Below are 20,904 nucleotides of genomic sequence, written 5' to 3' on the forward strand. Positions count from 1 at the left end.
ACAGGCAGCTTAGCAGGCAAGGAACTATTTTGGTGACAAAAAGCAGCAAAATGCATCTGAACTATGATTTCTTTCTGGCATTATTTCACTGTTGGATTTTTTTTTTTTTTTTTTGTACATACAGAGAAATAACAAAGAGTAGAATTGATGAAGCAAATTAATATGAAGAACAGAAATGAGGTTTTAGGCTAAATAAGGTTTTAGCTTATAAAATAATGTGTTTAAAAGAATGAAGGGCTCTAAGCAGGCTCAGACTTTAGCACAGGTGAGGTTTATCACATTAACTACGGTGAGAGGGTACAAAAAAACCCGACAAGAACAGGTTTTGTTTCCTTAACCCTTGTTTTGTGTTTACGGGGTGAGATCCCGAGAGCAATTTTGGTTTGAAACACGAGCAACCAAATTCCTGAGCAAGGTGAGCTGACTTTAAAAGCTGACCTGTTTGCAGGGGGGAGATTTTCATCTTCTCCCCATTATTATTCTGTTGCTCTGCCATCTCATATCCTCAAGCTGGCTGAATAACGCTCAGCAGGAGTTGTAAATTAACACAGAACAGAACCAAACTATTGACTGGTGAGAACTGGCCACAGCTTTAACTTCTCAGTTACAGATGAGGAAAACCATCAAAATCAGACTTCGAGTTATTATTATTTTATATTTTTTTAGGTTTTCAACTCTTCATTTTTAAAAAAAAAAAAAAAGATGATTTTTGAAGGTGCATTTGAGGTTTATCTGTGCAGGTAAGTGGTCAGATGCCATTGTGCACTAGTTAAGACAGACACAGAGAAAAGAGAAGGTTAAAGGAGGATTAGGTGATACATTTTATCCCCCAAAACCATCCCTTTGCCTTCTTTATTCTGTGCAGGTTGGAAAACCCTCTCTAACACGAGCCTGAGGATAACATTTTATTTTACAATCAAATTCCTTTGATTTCCATGACCAAGTCAGGGAAGATCTCGATGCCAAACACTCCCATTTCAGCATTTTACTCCAGCTCTCCCCCAATATGCAAGTTAAAATCTACAACCTGCAAGTTTCATGTACATTTACAGACAGAGCTGCACAAAAATGCATTTCCTCTGATGGTATTGGGTGGTTAATTTGAGGTGACTCAGCCAAACCCTGGATCTCCTCTGACTGTGCAGAACTCGTGTGCTTGACCCCAGTGGGAAATAATGACTGGTAAATGGGAACAGCACTTCAATCTCATCCAGAGAAAATGCTTTTGTCATGTCCACAATGTCACTTCTCCCAGGGCCTGAAATTGCTGGGTGCACTTCAAAAATTACTGTATTTTTGGGCCTCCCTTCCTTCCGGATAATCCGAGCTGCAGGCAAGAAAAGCTTTGGCTTTCTTAGCACCGAGAAATAAAGGTGTGTTCAAGGTTATCTTCATAACATAGGGGCCAAAATCACCTTCTGCAAATTATGGAGGAAATTATTTGACATTTCTAGTGGGGAGAGGAGGGCGATGCCGACCCAGCAACTCCACCCCTAAGAGCCCCCAGGGTTGGGGGGAGTCCCCAGGGAATCCCCACGCTGTCAGACCCACTCAAAACCCAGATCCTCGGAAAAGCGGCCCCACCAGCAGCAGGAGGGGTGAACTCATCACCTCTTTTCGCGCAGGGCATTTCTGCTTCCAAACTCACCCGCGGGTGTTGAGGTCCCCGCGATTTTGCGCGCGGGGGGCGGGTTCGTGCAGGGGGCAGGTTCGTGCAGGTGGCTCCTCCATCCCCGGGGGATGCTGGAGGATTTTCCCTGCTCTTCCAGCCGCTCGTGCGGGGGATGTGGCGCTGCCCCGGGAGGGATCGGGGGCTGCGGGGACGCGCGGGGCTCTCGGGGCGGGTCTCGGGCAGGTGTGGGCGGGCTGAGCCTCGCGTTTTTGGCAGCGTCGGAGCGGGAGGAGCCGGCGGCTGATGCAGAGGATGCGAAGTTTGGGCTGGACGCTGCTGCTGCTGCCTCTGGTGAGTGAGTGATGCTCCGAGGGAGGGGGGGGACCGAACATCTGGATGGCTCTGGAGATGCCCCCACAGCATCCAGCGGGGCTGGGGAGGGAAGTCTGCAGAGGCAAAGGAACTTTGCTCCCGGCAGGGAGCAGGGAGAGAGAAAGGAAAACAAGGCAAGGATTTAAAAATAAATAAATAAAATTAAATTAAAAAACAAGCAGGGGGATAAGAGGGGAGGAAAAAACCCCACCAACCATCCTTGATTTCGGGGTTTGACCCAACTCCTTCCATGAAAATTTTCCAGCCTCAAAATGCCGTTCATAAATGTCTTTTCCTTTCCATTCGTTAGAACTGCAGTCCCCAAAGGGCAGCAGAGCATCCCCAATTCAGACTAGAAGGGGGCAGCTCGCTGTCCCACTTGTCCTGAGAAAGGCAACTTGGCAGGAGGAGGAGGAGAAGTAGAAAGGAACAGTTCCTCCTGCTGGATTTGGGATCTTTGCCCCCCAGAGAGGGCAGGGATGTTTTCACTGCTGAAGGCAGCTGGTTGTGATATCACCAGGCAGGAGATCAGCAGGAATAGGCAGGAGATCAGCAGGAACAGGCTCCTGCCTGCTGAGCACTGAGGGCAGCAGGTGAGATGGTGACACTGGACATCAGGGAAGATGTGTGAGCACAGGGACACACTCCAGGCACATCCATCCCCCCTGATCTCCACCCTCTACCCCTGGCACTGCCTGGGCTGGTCAGGAAAAACCAGTGGAGGTACAGCACTCCCATCTCCTCTGTGCCCTCAACCCTCAGCCCCAGGAAGGCGTTGGGAAACCTTCCCCCGGGTGTGAATAGCAGGGACTGGGGAATTCCAACTGCAGTCATTTCCCGGCTGGTTGTTTGGCCTGGGCTGGGATTCAGGCTCCTGCTGGAGTCAGGAGGGAGACAGTCACCTTCCAGGGAGATATTTCATCCTGTCCTGAGAAAGGCAGAAGGAGTGAATGCCTCTCTAGGGCCTCCTGCTGCTGATTGTGAGAACCTGCGTGGTTGCAGATTGCTCTTGACCTTTCAGTTTTAAAAGGTGGAGGGTGGGATGTAAATGTTCATCCTGTACATCCTCTGGAGCTTGTTGTCTCTGTATTCACACAGATTTATGCACAAGGGATAAGTTACAGGTGTAATACTCTTTCTCAGGTTAAAACTAGTCAGCCTAAAGTGTCAGTGGCACCTGGACTGACCTTTTTACACCTGACAGAGGCACCACTTCTCCTGGCAGCTGTCAGCAGGGTGGAGCTGATGTGGAGGGATGTATCTGTGGGCTGCCACACGTCATTTTAAGGGGGCAGCATTATTGCAGCAGACTGTGCCCTTAAACAGAAGAAATTCTGTGAACTGCGTGCTCTGCTCAGACTATTTTCAGGTATGAACCCCAGTGACGTGGCTGGTGAGAGTCAGGGCTCTGAAAATCATCTCAAAATAGGTCTCATGGAAAGCTTTGCTCCTAAGGTAAATAGTCAGGGCAGACTCAGAGGACGTGCTGAGTAAACAGCCCTTTCCCATTCCAAAGGATCGCCTCAGAGCAGGGGAATAGTTCTTGTGTGGATTCTGCAAACAACCCGTGATTCATGTGTGAAAATTAAAGCAGAAGGTTAATCCTGCAAGCCTCCTCTGTGAGAGCAGGTGGTGTTACCTCCCCTCAGCCCCACGGGGAGCTGCGTGCTCAGGAGACACTTCGTGCCTTGCAGAATGGAGCCCTTGACGTCAAAAATCACCGTTTGCTCCTCGGTGACAAGGAGCAGGGAGCAGTGGGGGCTGAAACGCGGATAAAAATGACTTTTCCCGTCTTAAAAGAGTTCAGAGTGTCGGGAAACAGAGGGCGAGGAGCAGGGAAAACTCTGATTTCAGCGTTCTCCCTGAACTGCTTTGTTCTTCAAGCACCCGTGTCTGGGGGAGGAGTTGGGTCCGATTTAGTGAATGGAGGTGGGAATGGAAACACAGACGGGTCATCACTTGAGCTTTACATTTGGATGTGAGGAGGAATCAGCCCGTTCAGGTGGTTCTTTAACCTGCAGGGAGTTAATGGAGGGAGACCCAATCCTGTACAGGGAATCACTCTGTCCTGGAACAGAAAGGCAGGAGGAATCCTTCCCTGGATCTGCTTGTCTGCTCTCACCGATCGTTAAGGGAGGCTCGATGGGAGAGTTTAGATTAATCACCTAAAATTATCCATCTAAAATTAGGGCTCTTGTCTGAAGCTGCTCATTGAGCCTCTTTCAGTAACTGCTGGGGAGAGATGGAAATGCTCCAAAAATACAGATTATTCCAGTGAACTTGCTGGTGGACTTTGACTACCAGGTCTCAGCTCTTCGGGATCAGATGCCATGAATCCCACCTGTAGGCAATTATGGCACAGAAAAGGGAGATATTTTTCTTTAATTTACAGGAATACTTACAATAGCAGAAAATGAGGATCCTCTGTTATTATTCTGTTATTCTTCAGGCATTACTGATAATTAAATGCTCTACCAAAATTAGCATGGAGCTAATAAATCCATTTTTTTTTCCCAAGGTAATACTAGTTACACGGGTTTATAAACAAAATAAATGAGTGTGGCTGTGCTGTCTCATGAAAAATACTTATGAGTGAATAAATATAATGATATGGATATGTATGTACAGCAAGTGCTGTTCTGCATGAGGTTGTGCAGTTAAATACAGTCAGATAAATACACTCCAATACACAGAGGAGCATCCAAGCATTGCCTCACAATCGGGAAAAGATATCCCTCTAAATGACTGTGAGGCAATCAGTGCCTCAGCCTCTCTCGTTCTGCAGGAAATCGAGTTAAGAGGGAGAAAACAAACACGGCAAATCTCCTCTGGGCAGTCATTTACAGCCCAAAAGACTCCTGAAAGAATCAGTTGAACTGGTGGAAGAGAAAGATGGGAAATAAGCCTCTAAAAGCTTTGGGGTGGGAAACTTCTGGGATCGGGGCGGGAGAAAGATTTTTACTGAGGGACTGGAAATGTGGCTGGGAAATGGAGACGAGGCTCGTGGCTGCTCCCAGATCCCTCCAAAACACATCTGAAAATCGGCTTCGGTGCCCTGCGCTCCCCAGCTCAGGGCTTTTTAATCAGCATGTGGCTGTCTGAGGAGGGAGTCGAGCAGATGGGAGGAGAGAGGCCTCGGGGAGGATTTTGCTGGGGTATATTCAACAGACTGAGAATTTACGAAATAGGCTGAAGTTTTCTTTGCCTTTGTGAGTTATTCAACCTCCCTTCAAATTTTTTTTTTTCATCTTCCTCCATCCTATGAGCCTTTCCTGGCCAGCAAAACTTCACTTGGAAACATTCATGCCTTTCAGAGCATATCCTGATTTTCTGCCCCGTGTCTTTGGCATCACTGGCCAACTCTCAGGACTGATTGAATACTGAATTTCATGCTTGAAAACGGGCAGGGGGTGCTTTTTGTCTTTGCTGTGCTTTCCTGTAATTCTGAAATACCCAAGGGAGTTTTAACCCTCCAAGGTGGGAGTCAGTGTGGGACATTGATGGCAGGGGAATTGTGTGAGGGGGAGTTGAGATGTTCAGGCAGCAGAGTCTGATCCCAAAAACCGAAGAGGGGAAGCACAGAGAGAGAGAACTGGGATGAGAACGGGGATGATTTCAGAACATGACTGCGAGCTGCAGGCAGAGGCAGAGTGAGCAGCGATGAATATTCCCAGTAGGTGATTCCTGTGCCTGACACAAAACCTATTTGGGAGGTTTTAGGGAGGCTAAACTGGATCACTGGAAAGAGCCCTTCGAGTTCCTGAAACCTTCTCACCCTGCCAGCGAATTCAGCCACTTCTTTGAGTTTTGCTTGGTTTTCAAAAAGCCCGAGGGTTACCCATTTACCGCCGGCTCTTTGATCCCCTCGAGTGGCTTTTTCCAAGGTGAGAAAGTGCCCGGTTTTGAAGCTCTTTTTCAGTGCCCAGCTTTGAAGCTCTTCCCGTGTTTTCAGAGAGCATGGAAAACGTCCCCTGCTTTCCCCCAAGTGTGTTAATGGACTTCTGAATGAGTGAAGATCCGTCCTTTGGGTGACATCTGAATTACTGTTTTTTCCACCACCACAGCAGCTCAGGGGCACCATCTTTGGGAAAATTGCTTTTAACTAAATTTCACTGATCGTGGCGTGAAGATGTTGACAGAAAAAGTCTTCCCAGCGCTTGCTTAATCTCATATTGTTCAGCACAAGCTCGGAGCGCCATTAGTTTGATTTTTCTGGTCAGATTTGAGGAAAAAAATAAACTATTATGTAAACAGAGGAAGCAGAAAACAATGTCATGCTTACTCTCAGTGAATAAGCCTTTTAAGGTTTTAATGCAATAACCTTACAGATGTTAAAGAAATGAAGTCTAAAAGTAATGCAAGCCCGAAATCTGGATTTCTAAAAAGCAATCACACATCGCAGGCAAATTAGAGCCACAACCCGCCCTTTCCACTCCCGGCGCTGTGAGACTGATAACACAAAAAGAGCTAAGGCGTGGACAATAAATCACGAGTGATGTTCTACCCAGAAGGCTTTTCTTGAGCTATAAAATGGTTTAATGTCTTTCTTTTTCTTAAAGCCCGAGGAAAACCAGCAAATTGGAGCATCATCGCTGTTCTCAGTTTCTTGTGTATGTGTCATTTTTTTCTTTATTTCTTTTTATTTTCTTCGTTTTTTTAAATTTCTTTATTTTTCTCCTTTTTTTTTCTTTTTTCTTTATTTTCTTCTCTTTTTTCTTTATTTCTTTATTTTTCTCCGGTTTTCTTTTTTCCTTTTTCTTTAGTTTTTATTTTCTCTTTTTTCCTTTTTCTTCTTATTTTCTTCTCTTTTATATTTCTTTCTTTATTTTTCTCCTTTTTCTTTTTTCTTTTTTTCTTTATTTTTTTCTTTTTCTTTTTTCTTTTTTCTTTATTTTTCTTTTTCTTTTTCTTTTCCTATTTTCTTTTTTTTCTTTTTATTTTCCTCTCTTTTTTATTTCTTTATTTTTCCCCTTTTTTCTTTTTCCCTAAATTTTTTTGTTTTTCTTTTTTTCCTTATTTTAATTTTTTTCTTTTTTTCTTTATTTCTTTTTTCTGTCCAACCCTAGGATTACTCCTAGTCAAGCCTCATGATTATAAGTTAACACCACCAGGCTTATTTTCTCTTCTTCTGGCATAGCCTGTAGGTTCCATCTGCAGTTGCACTGGCTGGTGATTGCTGAAGTGCCACTAATATTTAATTTATGGGATAGCCTGGCCTGTACCAAGAACTCTGGGTGCTGTGGTTGTAATCATTCCCAGCACTTCTGGCATGAGGAGGGAGCTGATTTACCCCCCTCTACCCTGTGCTTGTTTCTCAATACCATTTCAAATGTCACGTTTTCGTTTCATTTTGGGTCAGGACTGCCCAGTGCTTTTAAGCCTTTCCCCAGAGGACTTGGTGTAGATGGTAAATTGTAGGGCACCGTGGTCAAGTTGTCGTGATTTTTAAACACCAAGCCTGAATAATCTTCCAAATACCAAGTTTATCAGGAGTGACAGGGTCCAGAAATTCCAGGAGGTAGAGGATGGATTTTTCCTGTCCAGCCAAATCCATATTTATGACCTGAAATAGTGAGAGATTCATGTAATAACCATTTTGTTACTCCTACTCAAATAATTTGATTGGTAAATAGGCAAACTGCAAGGGGAAATAGAAGTTTAAATATAAAGCAGTGAGCAGAGGGCCTATTAACACCTGAAAAATTTCATTTAAGAGCTCTCTTACTACAGTTGAAGAACAAGAAGTGCTATTTTAAGAGTCACTCATGCTGATTTACAAAATGTACTTCGAATTACCCACTGGAGGAACATAATGCATGAAAAAAGCCACGTCCTAACTTTCTTTTCAAACAGAGCCCTTAATCCTGTCTCTGTTCCAATATTAACATGTCTGAACCACCTCTTGGGCCTCAGAATTAAAAGTTAAGTCTGTCCATGCTACTTTCCAGTTAATTTTGTCCTAAACATGGTTGTGAAGAAACACTTGAGCCATCAAACAACGTTTTTGAGGCCTCAAATAGTGCTTTTGAGACCTCAAATAGTGCTTTTGAGACCTCAAACAATGCTTTTGGAGGGGCCTTAATCAGTCAGATAAATGTAATTCCTTACGCTTCAAAAAAAAAAATCATGAATATTTTTTTTTCATTTCTTCATCTGTTAAAATGGAATTTTCCCATCCTTAGACGTCATAACACAAGCCCTCAGCTACAAACTGGAAAGAAATCTGCTCTTTTCTGACTGATAACGACAAAACTTCCTGAGTTTTTTCTTTGTCTTTTCACCAAGGTCGGGGGAATCCATCCGGAATGCAGGATATTCCAGCAGGTGGTCAAAGAGGAGGCTCTGTGCCTGGAACAGAACCAATCTGCTTCCCCTGATCTCAAAGGTAACGGTTCTGATTATCAAACTCTTGGTTACCTTGGATATCTTTCCATGGGCACAATGACCGTTTGTTCCCCCGAGTCGAACCTAAATTCCTATTTTATTTGGTTTCTGAGCAGCTTGAAGTGCTTCTTTGTAGGCTGGGGTTTTGCCTCATCTCATTTTAGGCAAAAGAAACTTCCACAGAAGACACTGAAAAATGTGTTGGGATCAGATGGTGTTGGGAATCATTCACATGGTGAAAAAGTTCCTTAAGGGGGAAAAAAATAAAATAAAAAAAAAAATCCCAAGTTCTTCAAAATATTTATTTGTGCAGTATTTCCAATCACTAATGTTTCATATTCCTCTTGTAGTTCCTTGCTCTATTTTGGTGATATTCCACCCCACACACTTTAATCAAGCCCATAATATCTCTTGGACACATTTTACACTTGCAACACTCAATAATCCACCCAAAAAAGAAGTTCTGGCCCAAAGCAGGCATTTTCCAAAGTTCTCTGTTAGATGCATTCCGGGATGTCATTCCGAGCATCCTCCTCTGCAACACAAAAACAATGACAGGATTTTTGAACCCTCTTTGGAGCAAAGGTTGCTCAAGGACATAAAGATAAATAAATAAATAAATAAATAAATAAATAAAAATCTCTGCAGAGCTTTGGATCTAAAGCAGTTCCACACTGTTCTTGTTGGACAGGGCACTGCCTGATGAGTGGCAGCAGCAGCCAGAGGTGACTTGGACACCCACAACTCTCTTGAAAAACCTTGGCATGAACAATTCCCTTTTGGCTTCTGCACTCTGGGGTTTCTTTGATATAAACTGAAGAAGTCCCTGGAAATTAGGCCAAATTTAAGACTTAAAACATATAGGTTCCTTTATCACACAAGGGGCAGAATCTCATTTTTAACCCCACACTGCCAAATAAAGTAGGTTTTTAGAGCCAGCTCTTCAGATCTGTTTTGGTCCTTCCGAGAAGGACCACTTCAGTTGAGTCTATGTGTGTGGGCCACTTGCTTGTCTAAGAGGCATTGACATTCCCTGGCTTTAATAATTCCCAAATCAGCAGCCTGGTTTAGGGTATAATCATCAGCCAGAGCCAGGTATCTGCAGCCAGTGATTCACCCCGCCCTCGGAAAGCAGCCGCCGATATTTGGGATGAATCACGGGCTGGAAGTCGCTGCCTCTTTCTGCTGCTTCCAAAGGGAACAGAGCTAAGATTAGCTGGCATATTTTAGGCAATTAAAACTTCATAGTTAATGAAGCAAGGCCTCCATTTTGCCACCTGGTAAATTGGGGATACCAGGAATTGCATCCTTGCGAGAGGATCGTGTGAGGATAACGGTGTGGGAGGTGCTGAGGACTCTCCTTTAGGGAGCCAGAGAGCAGCTTAAATCATCTGCAGGTGAGTGATAATTCCTGCAGCTGAGGGCTGCAGAATGATGGGGTTTTTTTGTTATTTGTTCAGGCACATTTACATGCTGGTGATTTTTCTGTGCTGCCCCCACACCTGCTGGCCAACAGCTGCAAGTCTCAGTGTGACGCATCTGTGACCAACCTGGGATTAACCAAAACCTCGGAGAAAACCCTTTTTAGTGGGCTCATAACCAGCAGCATTCCCTGGGTCATCAACCAGCAGCCCCTGGTTTAGGGAACCTCATGGATGCTCCTATTCCCAGTGATGGGGTGAATCTCACCCTTGTTGAAATCCACTGAAAAAATACCATCGATTTCCTCATACTGCAACTTCACCCTTGTTTCCTTCAAGCCAGATAAAACTGATTTTTAGCATGGAATCAAGGGATTAAGGCTGAATTTCCAAGCCTGGTATTTTCCAGTCAAAACTCTGGAACCAGCGATGAGAAATCCCAGGTGTTGATAATTATTCAACCTTTTAATCGTGGTGACTTTTGTGCTGACAAGTGATCTGGCTTTCAGATTGTGCCTGCTTGAGTTTCAGGTGCATCCATCCTCTCGTGAGATAAGGTGGGAGGAATTCCAGCTGGAATGCCGAGTGCAAATCTCACGATGAAAGGTCAGCTGTTGGATGTTCTCCGTGTTTCTCTTTATTTAGGAACACTTTTTTTTCTTACAGGATGTGCCAGAGACTGGGATGGTTTAACCTGCTGGCCCAGAGCCACTTTTGGGGAAGTGGTGAAAATTCCCTGTCCACAGTTTGTCCAAGAATTCACCAATACCCATGGCAAGAGTTTTTTTTTCCTATTCTTTTTATCGCTATTTTTAAAAAAATTATTTTACTTTAAATACATTCTAATAGTTGAAGATTGCTACACATTTTCCTGATCCCCAGTGCTATCATAAATATCTCTCCAGATAAACATCTTGCTTTGTGTTATGCTGTACTGAACTGTCTCATCTCTTTGGTGGTCTAAAAATGATGGGTAATATCACTCTGTTGCTAAATTTATAAAGGAATATGTTTTAGAATCACTGATTTATAAACTCATAAAATAATGAATATTAGGAAGGACCCATTGAGGTCATCTGGTCCAATCCTTCAGTCAGAGCAGGGCCAAGTTTAACACTTGATTTCCAGTGCAGATCAGCTGGCTCAGGGCTTTGCCCACAGTCCCCAAATGGGTTGCATGTGTATAATTTGATTTCCTCCACATGAGGATTGAATTTGCAGGACTGATTTCCCACAGGAAATGTTCAAGTCCCACTGCATCTTGAAAGGAATTTCCAAATCTCCCAGTGACCTGTAGAATATTTTACCCCCACAGCTAAACTTGCTGGATAAGTCCCCGACTTAAGAATCAAAGCAGAAATAAGAAATTGTTGTTGCTCATCAAAACTTCAAGAACAGCAGCAGCAGCAGCACCACCCTCCCCAAATGAATTCCCTGCTCTGTTTTCCCTGGAAGGTTTCCTTCAGAGGAACTGCACCCAGGAGGAACGTTGGTCAGAGCCATTCCCCCCCTACACCGTTGCCTGTGGATTTGATGAAGGTGCCAGCAAAGGGCCTGAGGATCAGGTGGGTGGCAAGAAATACTTCCCTCTCCATCTAAACCTCTCCTCCTGTTGTTAATGAGTGAAGTCACGATTAGTTCACTTTTCCTGCCTTAAAAAAAGACTTTGGTTCTCTGCCAGAGGTGATTTTAATTCTCACCACGCACCCATCTCCCAGGGAAGCCCCACCAAGCTCTCTGCTGGGAATATTTCAGGGAAAATTCCTTTGTATTCCTCCAGCTGATTTTTTTTCCCCCCAGATTTTAAGTGAATCAGACAAAAATAGTCCCTAACTCTATAGCATGGTGGTCAAGGCACACCTTTGTGAGGGAATTCTTGGATGTCACTGAGGAGGGAACCCTGAGCAAGCAGGTCTAGGGGAAGGTGTCCCTATGTGTGGCAGATGGGTTGGAATGAGATGATCTTTGAAGGTCCCTCCCAACCCAAACCATTCTAGGAGATGATGATTTTATACTCCAGGTGTTCCTGGAGCAGGAAGCCAACCTCTTATTTTTCCTGTCTGATGACCATCACTGGCACTCAGTTAAGCCCCTGCAGAATTCCTTTCAAATCATCTCCATGTGATTTGAATTCCCATGAATTCCTCATCTCCCTGCTTGGCCCCAGGATGGGAACTCCTCACACTTTGCTGGTCCCTCACTGGTGAACTTCTGCTGGCTGAAGGTTGTTAATTAATTAATTAATTATTAACTAACAGAGAGGCTGCCTCTGCCTGGGAGTTCTAAAACCTCCAGCAAGAGAGACCAGGGATGTTCCATCCCCTCATTTCAATCTGCACTGGACAAGGTTCCTCTTGCACGAGCACAGGATGGGACACATCTCTGCCTCATCCCAAAAAACAGGATTGTAGGCATCCATGCAGTAGATACCAAAACTCAGGTCAGCAGAACAGATAAATATTCTGGGTAAAAATTTCAAAGTGTTTTTTGAAGGATCCAAATCAATATTTGGGTAGACCGTTGTATTCTAGGTGTCAAAAAGGCACATCAAATTCCAAAAAAAAACCAAAAAAAAAGGTGGAACAAACCAAAAAAACATGGTGTTTTATTTGCAGGTGGTTTGAAAATACGGCAAGAGTTTAAATTCGCCAAAGAAACATCTTCTTAATGCAATTTATTAATGCGTTTTTTTAATAGAGATTTTTTTTTTTTTTTTAATGTTTTGCTCTCAAAAAGTCATGTGAACAGTTCAGGAAAAAAGCCATTTATCAGAAGTCAAAGCAAGACCCAGAAACGTGGACAGAGTTGTCATCACTAACACTGAATATTATCTGCAATTACCCAGGCACACAAGCTCGAGCACAAACTAGTTCAGATATCTGAATCTTTGGGGAGCGTGGACACAATTTGCTTCATATAACAATAATAACAATTTAACTGGATGAACTTAGAACTTTAGAATGGCTGTAACAGGCAGGAAAGATATTTGGAGACCGATTCCCCACCTATAAATCAAGAATATTTGTACCTCTTGGCACTTTGGGGAAGCTGGAAAGATAAATGCTTGAAAAAAAACCCCTTAAAGAAATGCTAAAAATGCAACAAGCAGCTCTGTTTGCATTTCACCAGGATGGAAAATTTCGATCCAGAGGCCCTGGCTGTGCTCAGTTTGTTATTCCAGTCAAATCCCCCGGGTTTGACTGGGAAAGGAGGATGAGATCAGCAATCTCTGATGCATTGCAAACACAGGCAGGTAACAAGAATGCCAATTATCTTCCAAGAGAAGCACTTGCTTTGTGTTTTGGGTGTGCAGTGAGCACTTGGGATGTCCTCTGTATAAAATTGTTTTTTTTTTTTTTTAATCTATCCTGCAAAACCAGATTAAATGAATTGAAATATTTCATTATTCAATTGAAAAAACTGTTTTCCCATTTTTTTTTTTTTGTGTGTGTGTTTTGAAAATACCAAATAAAAGATCAGGACTGGATCACAAACACCAGATTGATTCTTGTCAGGGTCACATGATTTATTTATGAATCTGCTTAAAATTGCTAATCACTTGTCTCAGCCTAGAATTGCAGCCTTTTTGATGAACAGATCTTGGATCAATTAGGGAACAAAGTGTCCATTGCATTTGCAAGGAGGAAACTTGCCTGGATTCAGAGAATTCAGTTCCTTGGGATTGTAAATAATCAGGTGATTTTGTAGTCAATCAGAATAAAATTAAAGCCATGTAAATATGCTTCATTTTTCTCATGGTGTTTAAATTGAAAAGAAATGAACTGCAAAGAATTTCTCGTGTTACATTTTATAGCAGTGGAATGAACTGTTTGTCCAAACTGTGAGGTGATTTTCCTGGCTGTAACTTTCTCACCTCCACAGTATGATGGAACTCTTTCTTAGTGTTTCACTTCCCTCACCCACAAATTGCAGGTTTTATTTTCCCTTTTAGCCGTAGCTCTCAATGAAAATCGATGTTTATGGAGTCTGAAGTGATGGATCCACCGGGAGCTTTCAGGGCCCCAGAGTCTTTAGGCACCAACAGGAGAAAATGGAGTTACTTAAAAAAAAAAAAATTCAAATTTCCCTGTAGAACACGGTCAGAGGGGTCAGAGGAGCCTGTGGGCTGTGAAACCTCTCTCCTGTGTGAGGCTGGGCAGGATTTAAAGCCAAACCTGTCCCCTGCACTGGGCTGTGTCTCTTTTTCCCCCCAGAAATCCTATTATTCTGCGTTTTGGCGTGTCTACACCGCGGGCTACGCAGCGTCAGTGACTTCACTCGTTACGGCTCTGATTGTCTTTGCTGCCTTCAGGTAAATACAAATGGGCTCTTTTTCAGCAGTCTCATCCTAATTGCTATCAGATCCTCTGTGGTTTTGTTTTGTGTTTTTTTTTTTTTTTTTAGTTTTTATTTCCTAATCATTCTAAGATTGTTGATGGTGATGGGTCTTTCTCCGTTTGTGCTGTAATAGTTCCCTGCAGGTGTTAAAACATCTAAGCTGCCTGGGTAGTCTGATTTAGCCTCTTTAATGTCCCCAGACAGTGGAAGTGCCCAAACTTACCCCACTATTAGTGTAAGACAACAATTCCTTCAGCATATGGCAGCATGTACCCTGCAGAAACTGTGTCTCCTGGCCCTGAACCAGAGGTGATTCCAAACCGCCCATTCCCTCTGGGAAAAGATTCCAGAGCTGGGAGCTACAGAGAGAGCTTTAAATAAATCAAAAATTACATTTGATGATGATGATGATGATGATGATGGATTTTAGGAAACGGATCCTGGGGTGGGTTGGCATTGTCACAGGTCACATCTCAGGACCTTGAGGCTGAGATGCCCAAACCTTGAAGGAGATTCCTTCAGCTCAGGGTAGAGGTGTGGGCAGGGCAACCTGGGGAGATAGAATAGTGGAATCATTTTGGTTGGAAAAGGTGTTTAAAGTCCCCAAGTCCAACCATTAACCCATCACTGCCAAGGCCACCACCAAACCATGTCCTCAGGTGCTTTGGGAGGCACTGGCAGATTGAGTTTTGCTGAGACACCACGAGAGATTTCTGTCGAAGAACAATCTTTATTTTCTCTTTCCATGTCAGAAAATTCCACTGCACACGGAATTACATCCACATGCACCTGTTTGTCTCCTTTATCTTGAGAGCAATTGCTGTTTTCACCAAAGATGCTGTTTTGTTTGCAGATGAAACCATGGACCACTGCCTGATGTCAACGGTACTGAACCTCCCCTCTCCCTTATCCTTAATATTTCATTCTTGGGATTCCTAAATCCCATTTCTCTTTAGCTGGCTAGAGCTGAAACCTTAACACAAGCAACGCAAACGACCAAGTGTTATGGCTGCACTCAGCTTTGATAGCTGAGGTGCAGGTCTCTTATGCAGCTGCAACAATTTCTACCAGCAAAGAATTTAATCTGTGTAAAAAAACCGAGTATTTCCCTTAAAAAAAAAAATAAAAAAATCAAGTCAATTCAGTTTATGGAACCCCAAACCTACTGAGATATTGTTAGAATTTCTTCGTTCTTGCGTGGTAACACTGAATTTTGCACCTGCTTAGGGAGAAACCAGACCTGATGACAGCGGATTTATAATATTTTTCTCTGTCTGCACTTGCAGGTTGCCTGTAAGGCTGCTGTGGCATTTTTCCAGTTCAGTATTTTGGCCAATTTCTTCTGGCTTCTCATTGAAGGGATTTACCTGCAGACCCTGCTGCTGCTGACGTTTGTGTCCCACAGGCAGTTCGTGTGGGGCTTCGTGGTCACTGGCTGGGGTCAGTAGTCACTGGTTGGATCAGTAATCACTGGCTGGGGTCAGTCCTCCCTCCCTCTCTGGGTTATTTACCATTTCCCTTCGCTACCACAAAGAGATAAAATGTGGGTTTTGAGGCCAAAGGTGCCACCACTCTGAGGAAAGTTGCCCACTTATTCAGTGCTGTCACAAGAAAACCACATTTCACTGCACTGCCTTTCTTACCTTATTTACTTGTCCTCTTTATTTCTCTTATTTGGTTATCTCATTGGTTATTTACACCAATCACCACGGTGGTGATTTAATCCAGCCCTCAGGATGATGATTAATTTCTCTGGGTGACATCCTAGAGACACTCTGTCTTCCTGCACTGAATAAAGAAGTTTGGGGGACTAACTTAGGGTTGACAATTTTGCTTTTAGCAAACAGAACCTGATGGATAAATCTTAAATCATATGAATTCAGAACTAAGAACCAAACAGTTCTTTTTAGTTTTATTTTTAAAAGAACTCCTGGCACTACAAAATTTTTTTGAGGTTTTACAGCAATTAAAATTTTCTCTGGTTGTCAGAAGGGGAATGTGTAATACCTCAAATTTCTTTCACTGCAGAGAGTTGTTTCTATGACTTTCAGATATTCCTGTGCCTCACCTGGGCTATTTTAAAATAGAGGCACCCAGATTAAGCAGGCACAATGACTTTTTTTTTGCCTTAGCAGTGGAATCCAAATTATCCCCAAGTAAATATTAATTTATCCCTTATATTGATATTCTCAGACTTTATGGAGTGTAATTAAATTTTTTTTTTGAGCTGTTCCAAATAGGAGTGTCTGAAATCAGACTCTCAGACTTTGCTTAATCAGGGCCAAATTGAGATAACAAAGGAAACAACTCAATTAATAACTCAGCAATCCTCATTTCCCTCTGGAATCAATGGGGGAACTCAGATTTTTGGTAATATGGATGCAGATATTTCTCTTCATTAATTAAACAGACAACTTGAACTGAACTTGGTCTCGGCTTGAAGGGCTTGAACAAAGGGCTAAAATTTAGAAGAACGTCTTCTAAGCCTTTCTTACAGCTCTCAAATGGTATTTAGAAAGATGTTCCCTTTATTTCTGGGGATTTATCAGTGAAAATGTCACCTGTTTCAGATTAGAGTCCCTTTTTTTCTACCCCTTGAAAGTCACTTGGTTTTTGGAAATTCAATCCCACAGGAAGAGAGCAAAAGCAATTTCCACTTTATGGGCCTTCTTAAAACCAAATCAGTCAGAAATGCAGAAGGACAAGCAGTAAAAAGTGGGACTAGAAATCACCAGTTGCTGGATTTAATTAAATCTTCAAGGAATTCTTATCAGCTGGTGAGTCCAGAGCAATTAACAGAGGCTCCTTAGGACAAAAAAGTCAATTTTTCCACAAAAAGTTGGATAAAAGAGCTCCAGGTAAATAAATGGTTACTCCTGCCTCACAAATAATTCCTGAGCAAACCTAAAGTTATTCTGAACATTTACTTTGGAAAAATGCAGTTTCACAGCACTCCTTATTCTCCTTTGCTTTTTTTTTTTTTAATTAAATCCTCCTGCCCTTTTATTCCTTCCCCCCCCCCCCGAGCTGTAAATTGAGTTCTTTCATAAAGTAATTTAAAATTATATGACCCATCACTTGCCCTTTAAACATCCAACCTGCTGGAAGGTGAACCTGCTTGGATTAAACTCTCCATGGGATATAGAATTCCAAACAATTCTTGTGTTCCATGCTGTTTTTTTCCAGGAGCTCCTGCTGCTGTGCTGTTGGCTTGGGTGCTCACCAGAATCCACCAACAAAACACTGGGTGAGTCAGAGCTTGGAAAAGGAAGAAGTACTTAAAAAAAGAGAGGTATTTAAAAAAAAAAAAAAAAAAAAAAGAAAACCCCCACATATTCCCAAAGTTCTGCTTCTAATCTTTACACTTCATGTGGTAGTCAGTGAGAAAATGGTTTGAATTCTTCTGATTTTGATGTTTGTGTGTGGGATAATAAAACCTTGGTAATAACTGCTGAAATTTGGTTTAGTTCCCTAATGGCCAGTCCTGAAATGATTGTATTTGAAGAAAACGTGTTATTTATATAATTTTATGTAATTATATATAAGAAAAGTATAATAATATATAATCTTGATATAATTATATATAAGAAAATTATTATATTTTAGAGAAATCCACTGCTTCTGTTTAAAATCAGCCATAAATGACTCACCCTAATCTTTGCAAATAAGAACCTCCCAAACAAACACATCACGTCCCATTAATTTGTTTCCATTTAATGATTTGGTTTTTAGTCTATTCTCATCTTTTAATCTGAGAGCCAGATATAAATATTGTGTATTAAAGCTGTCCTGAGGGTGTCCAGGTCATTTCACAAGGATAATCCACTGGAAAAGAAACTCTTTACCACTTCCCTGCTCAGAACTCGGATGGAGAGCAGGGAGAAAAGCAGCAAAGAAGCCTGAAAAATACAAATTTCTTGGGTTTCCTTTGTTCCTTCAACTTCTGCTTCATCCAGAATAAATTCCCTTTAAACTGATTTACACAGAGATTTCAGGGAGGGCACCAGTGCTGGCAGGGAATTTAGGCAGGGGTTTCAACTTTTCTTTTCTGGGACAGAAGAGATTTTTTTGTGTCGGGAAAGCTCCCAGGGGACAGATAAAGTGACAGGTTTTGCTTGTGCTTTCAGGTGTTGGGACGATGATGAAAACGGAGTGGTGTTGTGGATCATCAAGGGCCCCATCCTGATAACTGTATTAGTATGTTATTTATTTAATTAATTATTTAATTATTTTTTTATTTTTATTTTCCCTTTACTATCTGTATATTGGTCATTTTACTTGGTATATTTTAGAAGTAATTTTATCTGGTTTTTTGTGTTTGGTTTTTGTTTGTTTGTTTGTTTGTTTTTAAATAAGTTCTTAGGTGTAAACTTGATATAAAAAAGTCTTCCATACCCATCCATTTACACACCCTAAATTCAGGGAGGGAGTCCTATGTCAATCAGGTTTATTATCTGTTATAACCCCTGTCCCAAATAAGGAAGGGAACAGGAGGGACTGTTTAGACCCTGTTAGATCTGGTAGGTGCTGGCATTAAGAAAAACAGGGCATTAATATAAATAAAACAATGAGATAGAGATAATTCAACACAATTTTCACCATTTTACGTATAAATATGTGTGGGTGGGGAAAATAATTGCTATTTACGATGCTGTTGATTTGGCCTGAGGACAGATCTGCTCAGGTTTATGGCTCTGCACTCCCTCTGACTGGGGATTTTCAGTGATTTGTACCAGCTGAAGGGACCCACAATAAATTTACAGCTTTTGCCTTGTCTTTTCAGATTAACTTTATTATATTCATGAATGTGATCAGGATTCTGGTCCATAAACTCAAATCTCAGGAGGGAGGAGGGAGCCACTTGAGCCACTTCGTGTGAGTGTTTCTGGGTTTCTTCATATTGACCTGTTCTGTTATGAGAAACATTTTCTGGGCACCAGCACAAAATGTTCTACTCTTCTTCTAATAGAGAGAGAAACTCCCAGGAGAAATAACAATGTGAATGTTCCTTTTCATCCCAAATATCACCTCTCTCTCTTTCTTCAGGGGAAAAAGGGGGGGGTGGGTGGGTTGGGGACAATGAGAAGAGCAAACCAGAAAGTTTTTACAGCTGTAAAAGGAGCCAGATTGAAAGTGTAAACACTAAATGTCAGGTCCACAAGTGGTCACATGGGGAAAGATGCGGATTTAAGTTAAATTTCCTTTGGATTCTTAGCAGCAGCATGATGATGATGTTCTGGTTACCATATTTATGAACCAGTTCGAGATTAATTGGGATCTTTCCATAAATTCCCTGGTGTAGCTGCCTCCATTCTGGATTAAAACATCCTCCAACATCTAATTCCATGTTTCTAACACTGCCTTGTTTTTTAACCCCTGGTTTTGCAGGAGACTTGCTAAATCCACCTTGCTTTTAATCCCCCTCTTTGGAGTTCACTACGTCGTATTTGCGTTTTTCCCGGAGAGCACCGGGCTGGAAGCTCGTCTGTACATCGAGCTGGGCTTGGGTTCCTTCCAGGTAACATGGAAAAAAAGGTTTAACAAGGTTTAATCTGTGCCACCACCCCCTCAGCTTGGTCATTACAGCAGGTTTCACCAGCCAACCAAATCCAACACACACACGTTCCATCTTCCTCCTTCATCAACCCTTCTGGTTTTCTTCCCTTATTATTATTTGAAATCTCATTTTACTTTTGAATCCTGAGTCAGATTTCATGTTAATAATTACAGAATAACAATATATTGGATAACAAGAATAAACTGAATAACAGGAGCCCCTTGAAGATCAGTTTATGGATGGAGGTGCAGTGATTGAAAATGATTTCACTAATATTAAAAATAAGGATAGGGGGAATGGACAAACAAGGAGAATACATAACAACCTTCTCTGCCTTTACCCCTCAGGAGTGGTGAATCATGTCAGTGTTTCATGGTTTATTTTGCTACGCTGCCAGTCAGAAAAATGTCGTGGATTTGAGGGGGAATGGTACACTCTGTAATAAGTTTAATTATTGTAAATGTAGATTAGAAGAAGGCAGATGCCCCTACTCCCTTATCTGAAGGAGAAGTTGTTTGCAGGATACCATAAACAGCAAATCAGTCCCTACTGTCTCCTTACAAGGGCAATAATATACATATAATATCACTAGTCCCTTGAGGAATTTAATTCTATTATGAAAGCTCAATAAACAGTGCCACATCACCCCACTTCCAACAGAAAAAAATGGAATATATTTTTTGCCATCTATCTTAAATTGTCAGTGAAACTTGCTGTCTGTCACAGATTCTATGCTTGAAATCCTGATTATTGGCTTTTTTCCTCCCTCCCCTCCCTGCTCCAGGGTTTTGTTGTCGCTCTCCTCTATTGCTTCTCCAATGCAGAGGTGAGTAACGAGCACGTGAGATCATCCAAACCTTCAAAGCCCAGGGACCTCTCTGTTTTTTAATTTCATCTCTTATTTCCAGAGCAGATCAGTGCTTTGATCTGCTGCTGAAAGCCTGGCGTGCCCAGAGCTTTCCTTTTCCCTCTGTAATTTCGTTCCTTTATTTATGTTCCCCCAGCGCTGCCAGGGGGACACAAACGGCCTTTGGAGCCGTGACCTTCCACAGACCCTTCTTGGCTTCCTTGCCAGGGATTGGGCTCCTACTTTGTGTCTGATGCCTGTCACAGTGGTGTCTCCATGGAAAGCTTGTGATGTTCCATACTTTCTTTAAGTTTATTGTTTCTCAGTGAGTTCCTTTCTTTCCCCTTTTCCCCTTTTCCCCTTTTCCCCTTTT

The 20,904-nt window shown here is 42.3% G+C and overlaps 1 protein-coding gene across 1 annotated transcript in view; it reads left to right on the top strand.

Annotated features, from left to right (window-relative positions):
- The first annotated feature begins 1,889 nt into the window (after positions 1-1,889).
- Positions 1,890-20,904, top strand: part of LOC114070474 (vasoactive intestinal polypeptide receptor 1-like) — a 21,734-nt gene continuing 2,719 nt past the window's right edge. Inside the window, exons 1-12 of the mRNA XM_027907912.1 lie at positions 1,890-1,963; positions 8,270-8,369; positions 10,456-10,563; positions 11,245-11,354; positions 14,004-14,101; positions 14,880-15,012; positions 15,414-15,567; positions 17,314-17,374; positions 18,255-18,324; positions 18,911-19,002; positions 19,516-19,645; positions 20,469-20,510. Of these exons, the coding sequence (XP_027763713.1) occupies positions 1,916-1,963; positions 8,270-8,369; positions 10,456-10,563; positions 11,245-11,354; positions 14,004-14,101; positions 14,880-15,012; positions 15,414-15,567; positions 17,314-17,374; positions 18,255-18,324; positions 18,911-19,002; positions 19,516-19,645; positions 20,469-20,510 (1,146 nt within the window). The 5' untranslated portion in view covers positions 1,890-1,915. The remainder of the gene's footprint in view (positions 1,964-8,269; positions 8,370-10,455; positions 10,564-11,244; positions 11,355-14,003; positions 14,102-14,879; positions 15,013-15,413; positions 15,568-17,313; positions 17,375-18,254; positions 18,325-18,910; positions 19,003-19,515; positions 19,646-20,468; positions 20,511-20,904) is intronic.

The sequence above is a fragment of the Empidonax traillii genome, unplaced genomic scaffold (assembly GCF_003031625.1).
Source record: "Empidonax traillii isolate 1590-97213 ecotype Southwest subspecies unplaced genomic scaffold, ASM303162v1 scaffold1571:size89900, whole genome shotgun sequence".
Taxonomy (NCBI): Eukaryota; Metazoa; Chordata; class Aves; order Passeriformes; family Tyrannidae; genus Empidonax; species Empidonax traillii.